Source organism: Mytilus trossulus, unplaced genomic scaffold (assembly GCF_036588685.1).
Source record: "Mytilus trossulus isolate FHL-02 unplaced genomic scaffold, PNRI_Mtr1.1.1.hap1 h1tg000103l__unscaffolded, whole genome shotgun sequence".
NCBI classification, from domain to species: Eukaryota; Metazoa; Mollusca; class Bivalvia; order Mytilida; family Mytilidae; genus Mytilus; species Mytilus trossulus.
In genome coordinates this window covers 1,028,788-1,039,564 of record NW_026963296.1, presented here as the reverse complement: position 1 = coordinate 1,039,564, position 10,777 = coordinate 1,028,788, and the positions used below count along the sequence as shown (strand labels likewise).

General features: G+C 34.0%; 1 protein-coding gene across 1 annotated transcript; it reads left to right on the top strand.

Annotated features, from left to right (window-relative positions):
• The first annotated feature begins 114 nt into the window (after positions 1 to 114).
• Positions 115 to 10,315, top strand: LOC134699989 (endoribonuclease LACTB2-like). Its single transcript, XM_063561390.1, has 7 exons — positions 115 to 357; positions 1,501 to 1,664; positions 2,969 to 3,089; positions 6,182 to 6,284; positions 8,023 to 8,244; positions 8,994 to 9,075; positions 9,837 to 10,315. Exons 1-7 carry the CDS (start codon positions 221 to 223, stop codon positions 9,890 to 9,892), a joined length of 885 nt encoding a protein of 294 aa, XP_063417460.1. The 5' UTR covers positions 115 to 220; the 3' UTR covers positions 9,893 to 10,315.
• Positions 10,316 to 10,777: the final 462 nt, after the last annotated feature.

Below are 10,777 nucleotides of genomic sequence, written 5' to 3'. Positions count from 1 at the left end.
ACACAATGTGTCATCTTTCAAACGTTGAAATGATTTTTATAAGTTTCCGACAATTTGCCAACCTTGTCTGATTATTTTTCTATTTCCTCAATAAAGATTACTTTCAGTATAGTATTTTTATTTTTAGTTTAACCAGCAAAATCATTCAACAAAGCATAAATTTTTAAACCAAAATGTCAGGTCACATGACTGTCATGTGATCTAACAAAAAAATAGAAGAATGGCATCTTCAGTGAAATTAGCTCCACTTCCTCAAATAGAAAAACTGTCAGAACGTGTAGTCAGAATATTAGGATGCAATGCAAGACCAATGACTTTACAAGGCACAAATTCCTACTTGATTGGTAAAGGTGACAGGTGAAATTTCAATAAAATATTACACTGATTATCAAAATTATATAATTTATCTAGGCTACACTGCAGTACTAAGTATATGCTTTAGCCTAAATGTTCTACATCTGACATCTAGAACATGTTGAAGTTCAAACTTGGCCTAGCACAGGATGATATTTGAACCTGGCTGTGTGAACTCAGAATATCGCTTACTTAATGTACAGTGGCAAATAGTTGAGAGTATATATATATATCCAACCTGAGACTACTATAATGTGTTGTAGTAGGCTCAGATTCAACACAAGAAGATAGTAACCAAAAAAACCGAAATGGTTCTATTTGATTGGTTGTATATCAACTTATAAAATTGATCATATATGCCAAATCATTACAACAGCCTGAGCAGGATCATTTTCATGTATCAAGACAGAAAGTAGAATTGATCCTTTTCAGCAAAGCATAGACACAGGATCAGCAATTTATTTATCAGATCATATCGAAAAAAGGGGATGAAAGATACATTGTACCACAGGGAGAGTCAAACTCATAGATAGAAAATAAACTGACAACGCCATGGCTAAAAATAAAATGACAAATGGGCAAATAAAAGTACAGAAGACATCATAGAAAACTAAAGACTAAGCAACGCGACCCCTACCAAAAACTTGTAGTGATCACAGGTACTCCAGAAGGGTAAGCATGGTAAGCAGATCATGCTCCACATGTGGCACTCATTTAAACTATCAAATGATACCAACAATGACCAAACAAAATTAAATTCTTTCAGGCAGCAGCAATGTGACTATGTTTAAAAGTCATGTTACAATGTGTTAGAAACTTAAAAAATGATAAAGATAATAATTAAAACATTCTATTAACTTTTGTTTGAACTCTGCTGTTCATATATTTAAGTAAAAAGTAATTAGAACTTAACAAATAATATTCTTGTCCTTTCTTTGCGTAATAGCATCATAGGTTCTTCATTAGTGTCTCAGGTGTTTATAAGATAGATTTATTGTTGTTTGCCTAATGTCCAGTGGCGATTAAAACTGTGTTAATTCAATGTTAGCATATATGTTGATCGTTATACATGTATTATATCTTTGTAATATTTTTGTCTCATTTACATATCCTTCATCACATACATTTGATTTCATATAATTTTAGGAGAATATTGTTGGATACCACAGACCCAGGAACACCTGATTACATCAAGAATTTACAGAACGCCTTATCACAACACAAATGTGGCATACAGGAAATAATTATAACTCATTGGCATGCTGACCATTGTGGAAGTGTTCAGGATGTGTGTAACCAAGTCACAAAATGTAATTATAATTATAATGTAATTATTATATTTAATCTCTAGAAAAAGAAAAGAATAAATATATAATACATGCATTCTAAAGAGGCGGATTTAGAGAGTTTTCAAGTGGCTGCACCTCCTTTTGAGGCAAACATTTGGTTGTTTATATAGGGAATCACTGAATCATGACTGAGCGCAGCCCCTACCCCCGGCGGTCCCTCTTTTATGAATATTTCTGGATCAGTCACGGTTTTGGGAAAGTCAAAAAAACAATTTGAAGCAAGTAAGGATATCAAAGTAAAATGAACTTGATAAATTTACAGCTACAGACAATGTACTAGTTGTCAGTCAGGATTAATCTTTGTTCAATTTTTTTTTTATTTACTGTAACATGCAGATATATTATTTTGGAGGTAGAGTTATATCTCTTTAAAAGACATAAAGATTTTATTTTTTTACCAAAATGTTAAGTAAGTATGTCTTATTTTGACTACATTGCTCAAGTATGCAGTCAGTGTATTATTGTCTTTGCTATTTTGCACCTGTCCAAAGTCAGTAGCCTCTGGCCTTTGTTAGTCTTGTATGATTTTTAATTTTAGTTTCTTGTGTAAAATTCTGATTTAAGTATAACGTCCATTATCACTGTACTAGTATACATATTTTGTAGGGGCCAGCTGAAGGACGCCTACGGTGTCCTTCAGTTGTTGTGTGCTCTATGGTCAGGTTGTTGTCGTTTTGACACATTCCCCATTTCCTTTCTCAATTTTACTGTTTATAAAATGTATAATTCCATCAACCATGTTAACAATAAAAATGTCATATTAGTAGGTTATCTAAAAAAAATTGTTCATTTACATGCCTTTAGCAAGCAATTTTCAAGACTTTGCACAAATAATTATTATCTGTGTTTAATAGCTTTCCTCCCTGAGTTTTTGCAATAAAAGGTGGATATTAAGGCGTTTTAAAAAAACAAATTACTTGTATTTATAAGTAAATTTTGGTGGAGATTATTCAAACCTTGAAAATAAAATCATATCTTACAAGTTTACTTATGTAAGAGAACATTACACTTATATCTTTACGTAAATAAATATGTATAGGTATTTAAGAAAAGTTGAAAAAACATGTGTCTAATCAATTTGTCCATTTTGAACAATATGAAATATGTTTAGACTAAACCAAACATTACCCCAGATTGACTATGCTATACATGATCTTGTCCTGAAATGCATGCAATATTTACAGCAGGACTTGAAACACCACTCTATCCATCCATCCATCCATACTATTATTGAGTAATATATGTCTTTTTTTTTATATTTACAGCTCAAGAGACCATTGTATCAAAATTCCAAAGATTATCTCAACAAGACTTAGACATCTCTCCAGCCAAGTATACATTTGTGGAAAACAACACAGTGTTTAAAACAGAGGGCGCTACGTTAAGGTATGTTGGTCCATCTCTCCAGCCAAGTATACATTTGTGGAAAACAACACAGTGTTTAAAACAGAGGGGGCTACGTTAAGGTATGTTGGTCCATCTCTCCAGCCAAGTATACATTTGTGGAAAACAACACAGTGTTTAAAACAGAGGGGGCTACGTTAAGGTATGTTGGTCCATCTCTCCAGCCAAGTATACATTTGTGGAAAACAACACAGTGTTTAAAACAGAGGGGGCTACGTTAAGGTATGTTGGTCTATTTCTCCAGCCAAGTATACATTTGTGGAAAACAACACACTGTTTAAAACAGAGGGGGCTACTTTAAGGTATGTTGGTCTAGTCTATTTCTCCAGCCAAGTATACATTTGTGGAAAACAACACAGTGTTTAAAACAGAGGGGGCTACTTTAAGGTATGTTGGTCTATTTCTCCAGCAAAGTTAACATTTGTGGAAAACAACACAGTGTTTAAAACAGAGGGGGCTACGTTAAGGTATGTTGGTCCATCTCTCCAGCCAAGTATACATTTGAGGAACACAACAAAGTGTAAAACAGAGGGGGCTACGTTAAGGTATGTTGGTCCATCTCTCCAGCAAAGTATACATTTGTGGAAAACACCACAGTGTTTAAAACAGAGGGCGCTATGTTAAGGTATGTTGGTCCATCTCTCCAGCCAAGTATACATTTGTGGAAAACAACACAGTGTTTAAAACAGAGGGGGCTACGTTAAGGTATGTTGGTCCATCTCTCCAGCCAAGTATACATTTGTGGAAAACAACACAGTGTTTAAAACAGAGGGGGCTACGTTAAGGTATGTTGGTCAATCTCTCCAGCCAAGTATACATTTGTGGAAAACAACACAGTGTTTAAAACAGAGGGCACTATGTTAAGGTATGTTGGTCCATATCTCGAGCCAAGTATACATTTGTGGAAAACAACACAGTGTTTAAAACAGAGGGGGCTACGTTAAGGTATGTTGGTCCATCTCTCCAGCAAAGTATACATTTGTGGAAAACAACACAGTATTTAAAACAGAGGGCGCTATGTTAAGGTATGTTGGTCTATCTCTCCAGCCAAGTATACATTTGTGGAAAACAACACAGTGTTTAAAACAGAGGGGGCTACCGGTAGGTTAAGGTATGTTGGTCCATCTGTCCAGCAAAGTATACATTTGTGGAAAACAACACAGTGTTTAAAACAGAGGGCGCTATGTTAAGATATGTTGGTCTATCTCTCCAGCAAAGTATACATTTGTGGAAAACAACACAGTGTTTAAAACAGAGGGGGCTACGTTAAGGTATGTTGGTCCATCTCTCCAGAAAAGTATACATTTGTTGAAAACAACACAGTGTTTAAAACAGAGGGCGCTATGTTAACATGGTTAAGGTATGTTGGTCCATCTCTCCAGCCAAGTATACATTTGTGGAAAACAACACAGTGTTTAAAACAGAGGGGGCTACGTTAAGGTATGTTGGTCCATCTCTCCAGCAAAGTATACATTTGTGGAAAACAACACAGTGTTTAAAACAGAGGGCACTATGTTAAGGTATGTTGGTCCATCTCTCCAGCCAAGTATACATTTGTGGAAAACAACATAGTGTTTAAAACAGAGGGGGCTACGTTAAGGTATGTTGGTCCATCTCTTAAGCCAAGTATACATTTGTGGAAAACAACATAGTGTTTAAAACAGAGGGGGCTACGTTAAGGTATGTTGGTCCATCTCTTAAGCCAAGTATACATTTGTGGAAAACAACACAGTGTTTAAAACAGAAGGGGCTACGTTAAGGTATGTTGGTCTATCTCTCCAGCCAAGTATACATTTGTGGAAAACAACACAGTGTTTAAAACAGAGGGGTCTACGTTAAGGTATGTTGGTCCATCTCTCCAGCCAAGTATACATTTGTGGAAAACCACACAGTGTTTAAAACAGAGGGGGCTACATTAAGGTATGTTGGTCCATCTCTCCAGCAAAGTATACATTTGTGGAAAACAACACAGTGTTTAAAACAGAGGGGGCTACGTTAAGGTATGTTGGTCTATCTCTCCAGCCAAGTATACATTTGTTGAAAACAACACAGTGTTTAAAACAGAGGGGTCTACGTTAAGGTATGTTGGTCCATCTCTCCAGCCAAGTATACATTTGTGGAAAACAACACAGTGTTTAAAACAGAGGGGGCTACATTAAGGTATGTTGGTCAATTTCTCCAGCCAAGTATACATTTGTGGAAAACAACACAGTGTTTAAAACAGAGGGGGCTACGTTAAGGTATGTTGGTCCATCTCTCCAGCAAAATATACATTTGTGGAAAACAACACAGTGTTTAAAACAGAGGGGGCTACGTTAAGGTATGTTGGTCCATCTCTCCAGCAAAGTATACATTTGTTGAAAACAACACAGTGTTTAAAAAGAGGGCGCTATGTTAAGGTATGCTGGTCCATCTCTCCAGCCAAGTATACATTTGTGGAAAACAACACAGTGTTTAAAACAGAGGGGGCTACTTTAAGGTATGCTGGTCCATCTCTCCAGCCAAGTATACATTTGTGGAAAACAACACAGTGTTTAAAACAGAGGGGGCTACTTTAAGGTATGCTGGTCCATCTCTCCAGCCAAGTATACATTTGTGGAAAACAACACAGTGTTTAATACAGAGGGGGCTACGTTAAGGTATGTTGGTCCATCTCTCCAGCCAAGTATACATTTGTGGAAAACAACACAGTGTTTAAAACAGAGGGGGCTATGTTTATAAGGTATGTTGGTCCATCTCTCCAGTCAAGTATACAAGTATGTGGGTTTAACAGACCCATAGGCCAAATAAAAACCAGGAGAGACATCTCTCTTTTAACATGCTTCCTATAACAATTATGAATCATGATTGTGGTAGGTGTGTTTGTCATAACAGGATCCTATCCTCAAGCACCTAAAATCATTTTGATTGGATGCTTTAAAGTACACCAACTGACATTGCAATTTGCTTGTGAGCTGGACATTAGGCATGTGTTCCTTATAATTTAATGAAATAAGAACATGTATTTGTTTTCAAAATGAATGATGGTTTTCATGATTTATTTAGAAAACTAATGTTAATTGTATATATTTCAGAGCTATACATACCCCAGGTCATACTGAAGAACACATGGCGCTGTACCTTGAGGAAGAGAATGCTGTGTTTTCTGGGGATACAGTTCTAGGGGAGACAACTGCAGTATGTATAATAACATTGAATGATAGGAAAATTGCTTTGTTTAATTTATTTTCTCACAATTGAAGGGCCTATTTTCATGAGGATATGTATACTGTAAAGTTTGATATTTTACAAGTCACATAAAAGATGGTTTTAGATGAATTATCACTTATAAGGTTTCTGTGGAATTATGTCTTTGTGAGTTTTAAAAAACAACTGCCTGAACTAGTTTTACGCAGAAGGTATCACCTGTAAAAGCATAAAGTCTATTTCATTTAGACCTGCTTACTGTAATTATATGCCATTATAACAACAACAACAACAAAAGCAACAATTTTGCGCCTGTCCCAAGTCAGGAGCCTCTGGCCTTTGTTGGTCTTGTATATTTTAAATTTTAGTTTCTTGTGTATAATTCGGAGTTTAGTATGACGTCCATTATCACTGTACTATTATGCATATTTTTAGGGGCCAGCTGAAGGACACCTACGGGTGCGGGAATTCTCGCTACATTAAAGACCCATTGGTTGCCTTCGGCTGTTGTCTGCTCTATGGTCGGGTGGTTGTCGCTTTGACATATATTCACCCTTTCCTTTCTCAATTTTATTAACAATACTTTATTTTAAGAGGGTTACACAGTTAGCTATATAACTAATCTTCCCTGAGACGAATTCTGCAATATAATTTATCTATAGAGGAAATTTAAACAACAATCAATAAAGTGAAATTGTTTGCCTTTCTTTATTAATTAGCCTCATGGAAATGAAATCAAATTGAAAAGGTATAACAACTTTATGTTACAGATGCTGATAAGATAATATTAAGGGTACCAGTATTTTATAATCAGAAATTAAGGTAGTTGAGGGTCAGGCATACATTTGTCAGTAAAGTTTAGTAATTTCATTCAAATTAGAGCAGCTTAAGTTATGTATCTTCAAACTTTTTGGATTTCAAATCTTAGATTATATGGAGGAAATACTTATTATAGTATAACTAATCGGCGTATTTTAATATAAAAAATAAGAAAACGCGTAACCGAACGACGCATGGATTAAACGAATGCGCAGTACGAGTTTAATCTATAGCAGCGTTCGGTCACAAGTTGTCTTATTTTTGATATTCAAATACGTCGATTAGTTATACTTTTTTTATTACATTGGCTAATGGCCTTTTTTTTAATAAAATTAATGTAGAAAATGTAAGGAACTATATGTTTTTCCTACGCATTCACAATTTGTTTTGATGCGACGTTATCGACGTCTTGACAACGCCTTTTGTTGTATGAGGTCAGAGAGTGAAATAACCATGTTTATTTCACATGTGAAATTATCGGTTTTTATCTAACTGGGAAATCAATGTAATTCATTGCAACCAATGTAATAACTGAATTTATTTAAATGTGAAATTATACAAATAATTTTTTCCAACTTTTGAATCTTTGCTATCCAATAAGTAGTAGAAGTACCTAAGGGATCAAAAGATCAATGTAGGATAAAAGGGGGGGAGGTCAACATTGCTGCAAGTTTTGTTAATCCAAAATCGATTTTACATATATCCATATAGGTAATATAAAAAAGAAGATGTGGTATGATTGCCAATGAGACAACTATCTACAAAAGACCAAAATTTTCCAAATTAAATAAGAGGGGGGGGGGGGATTAAAGAAAAAACTAAATGAATTAAGTTTTTTACCCTACATTGAACTTTTGGTGTCGTCCCCAAATTAACAAAAAACTTGATTGAAAAAAATATCTATTTATAGGTATTTGAAGATCTACAGACCTACATGGGATCTCTATCGAAAATACTTGAACTGAACCCATCAGTTATCTACCCTTCTCACGGTTCAGTGATCAACGATCCTACTGACAAATTAAAAGAATACATTGCTCACAGGATGAACAGAGAACAACAGATTTTACATTGTATGAAAGAATTAAATCGACCCATGACAGCCGAGGAGTTAGTAGAGAAAATATACACGGTCAGTTTGACTTTTACTATTATTTGTTAATGTCAGACTTGCCAACTTTTGTGAATTCTGGTCCAAACATTGATTTGAATAATCTGTTGACTTTGAAAATGTCTTGAAAATAACAGAACTTTTGGTTTACCTTATTTTCAGTACACTTTTCATATATTTAAACATGTTAAAAGAATAATCATTAACTACATTTATATATCATCAGGTCAATGAATACCTTCTAAAAATGATGCAGTCACTTTCTTTTCCATTTTACATTAAATGCCACTTTGGTATAACCTTAATAATTCAATCTCCATGATTGACTCGCCAACCCAGGCCTAAACTCTTAGCTTGATAAAACACATCACAAATCCAGGATTTTGGTTGAGAGCAAATCCAGAACATATACATATTTAACGATTTTTCAATAACTACTAGGCCTTCAGACGTAATTCAGTTCATAGAAAGCAGTAGAATAATATGACTGAATTATTCGATTAATTTACATGTATAAATTCTCTAGATAAAAGGACAGTGTGCTTTTGTACGAATCTTTATCGTCAAGCATCAAATATCTTCTTTTCATCAAAAGACCTGGAACACTATACCAACATTCCTTATTCATAAAACCGAATTTCTGTTAGAGTCAAACTAAGTAAAACATTGATGATTACCGGTAAATTTATTATACGCAACATATTATTATTTAATACTTACATGACTACCCTATTTCCAGCCTCTTTGTGACATCTGTTTTTTAATTATAGGATTTAAATCCAATGTTAAAGATGGCAGCAGCCAATAATGTTGTTCATCATCTGGAAAAGCTGGTTAAAGATGGATTTGCAGGTACAGCTTATTAAATCATCAAATTTAGTACTAAACTAATAGACTACTAGACCTTTAATCAAAGGTACCATCCAGGCTTATAAATTAAAATACAGACACATGTTCTGTCTTAAAAGCCTCATCAGTGACTCTCAGATCAAAATAGTTAGAAAGTGAAACAAGTACAAAGTTGAAGAGCATTGATGACCCGAAATTTCAAAATGTTGTGCCAAAGAAGGCTTAGGTAATCTATGTCTGGGAAAAAAAAAATCCTTATTATTTCGAATAATTCATACTTTTGCAATGTTCAGTAAATTTAAAAAATGACCTTTAAAAGTGAGAATCAAAGCGATAGGGTTTTTTCTAATTAATTAAGGCTTTACAGTGATCTATAGTCTGCTTACATCCCTGTCATTTAGTCTCCTTTGTGAATAGTTGTCTTATTGACAAACAAACCAGATTTTCTATTTTATACTGACATGACGATGAACATTATTGTAAGAGTGACACGTGAAAGTTGAATTTTTGTGTTGTGAAAACGGGAAATGAGGTCTTGCGGGACCCGGGAAATGACAAAAAATGAGAATTGCTTATGTACATAGTGTAAGAGGGATACGGGAATCTGACAAAACAGTCTGGGATCGGAATCCCCCAATGAGACCCCCTTTTAAGATACATTGCACTCACATATGAAGGATAGATAAGGGTTCTTTCAGTATGATAGATAGATCAGGAAAAAAAACCTTTTCATATATCAAATTCCAACTAATTAATAATTACAGAAAAAATTGAAGAAGAGGATACCAGATGGATTCTGAAGAAAACAGGGAACTTATAAAATTGATCTGGTACTCTAAAAAAAGCAGGGAACCTGTAAAGTTGATCTGGTACATCCTGATTGATGTTTTGGTGCCATTTTTGTGACTTTAAATGTATTGAAAAATATACCAAAATATTTTGTGAACTATAGCGTTTTGAGTGATGAATTGAAATTCTGTTGTTGACATATGTTATGGTTGTATCCTGAGCACTCATCTGTAGAACAGAAAGTAGTGACCTGTATTTTGATATTAAGATAACAGAGTTAGTTTACTGTGGATTCATTTTTTTTGGTGGGGGGTACCAATTTTTAGTGGATTAAGAAAACAATGTATTTTTTGTATTTTTGATTTAGTGGTTAAACAAGAGTCTTGACTATACAAAAAAATGAAAAATGTGTACTTCTTTGAAGATATAAATTTGTGGTAAATTTCCTGTAACTGGGGAAACCTGGTAAATTAGTTTTCAATGAATTATTCTGAATCCACAGTACATGGTTAATGATATGTTACATTAGACAGTGTCAATATTTGTCATTAATTTCTGCTATCTACTTTAGATGTATTTGCAATTATAGGTTTTAATTAAGATTTTCTGTGTATGGTCAAATTTAGGTTATAATCTCAGGTTTTTTTTATGGATAAGGGTATGCTTGATTTTTGGACAAGATAATTATAAGATGAAAATCTATGATTAAAATTTTTATATTTATTTTTTATTTTTTTGTTGATTGACATATGCAGTTTTTAAAATGTTTGAAATAAAGAGAGAAGTAATTTATATAATATTTAGAAATTTTTATATGTATAATCAGCAACACGATGTGATTATTTTTTTTTAGGAAAAAAATAAGAATAAACTAAATGAATCATAGTAAAGATGTTGAAAATATTGACTTAAAGAG

Excerpts from the sequence above, each read along its gene's own strand:
- LOC134699989 (XM_063561390.1), top strand. The coding sequence starts at position 221 with ATGGCATCTTCAGTGAAATTAGCTCCACTTCCTCAAATAGAAAAACTG. Across the intron at positions 358-1,500 it reads TTGATTGGTAAAGGTGACAG|GAGAATATTGTTGGATACCA; the intron begins GTGAAATTTCAA and ends ATATAATTTTAG. Across the intron at positions 1,665-2,968 it reads GTGTAACCAAGTCACAAAAT|CTCAAGAGACCATTGTATCA; the intron begins GTAATTATAATT and ends TTATATTTACAG.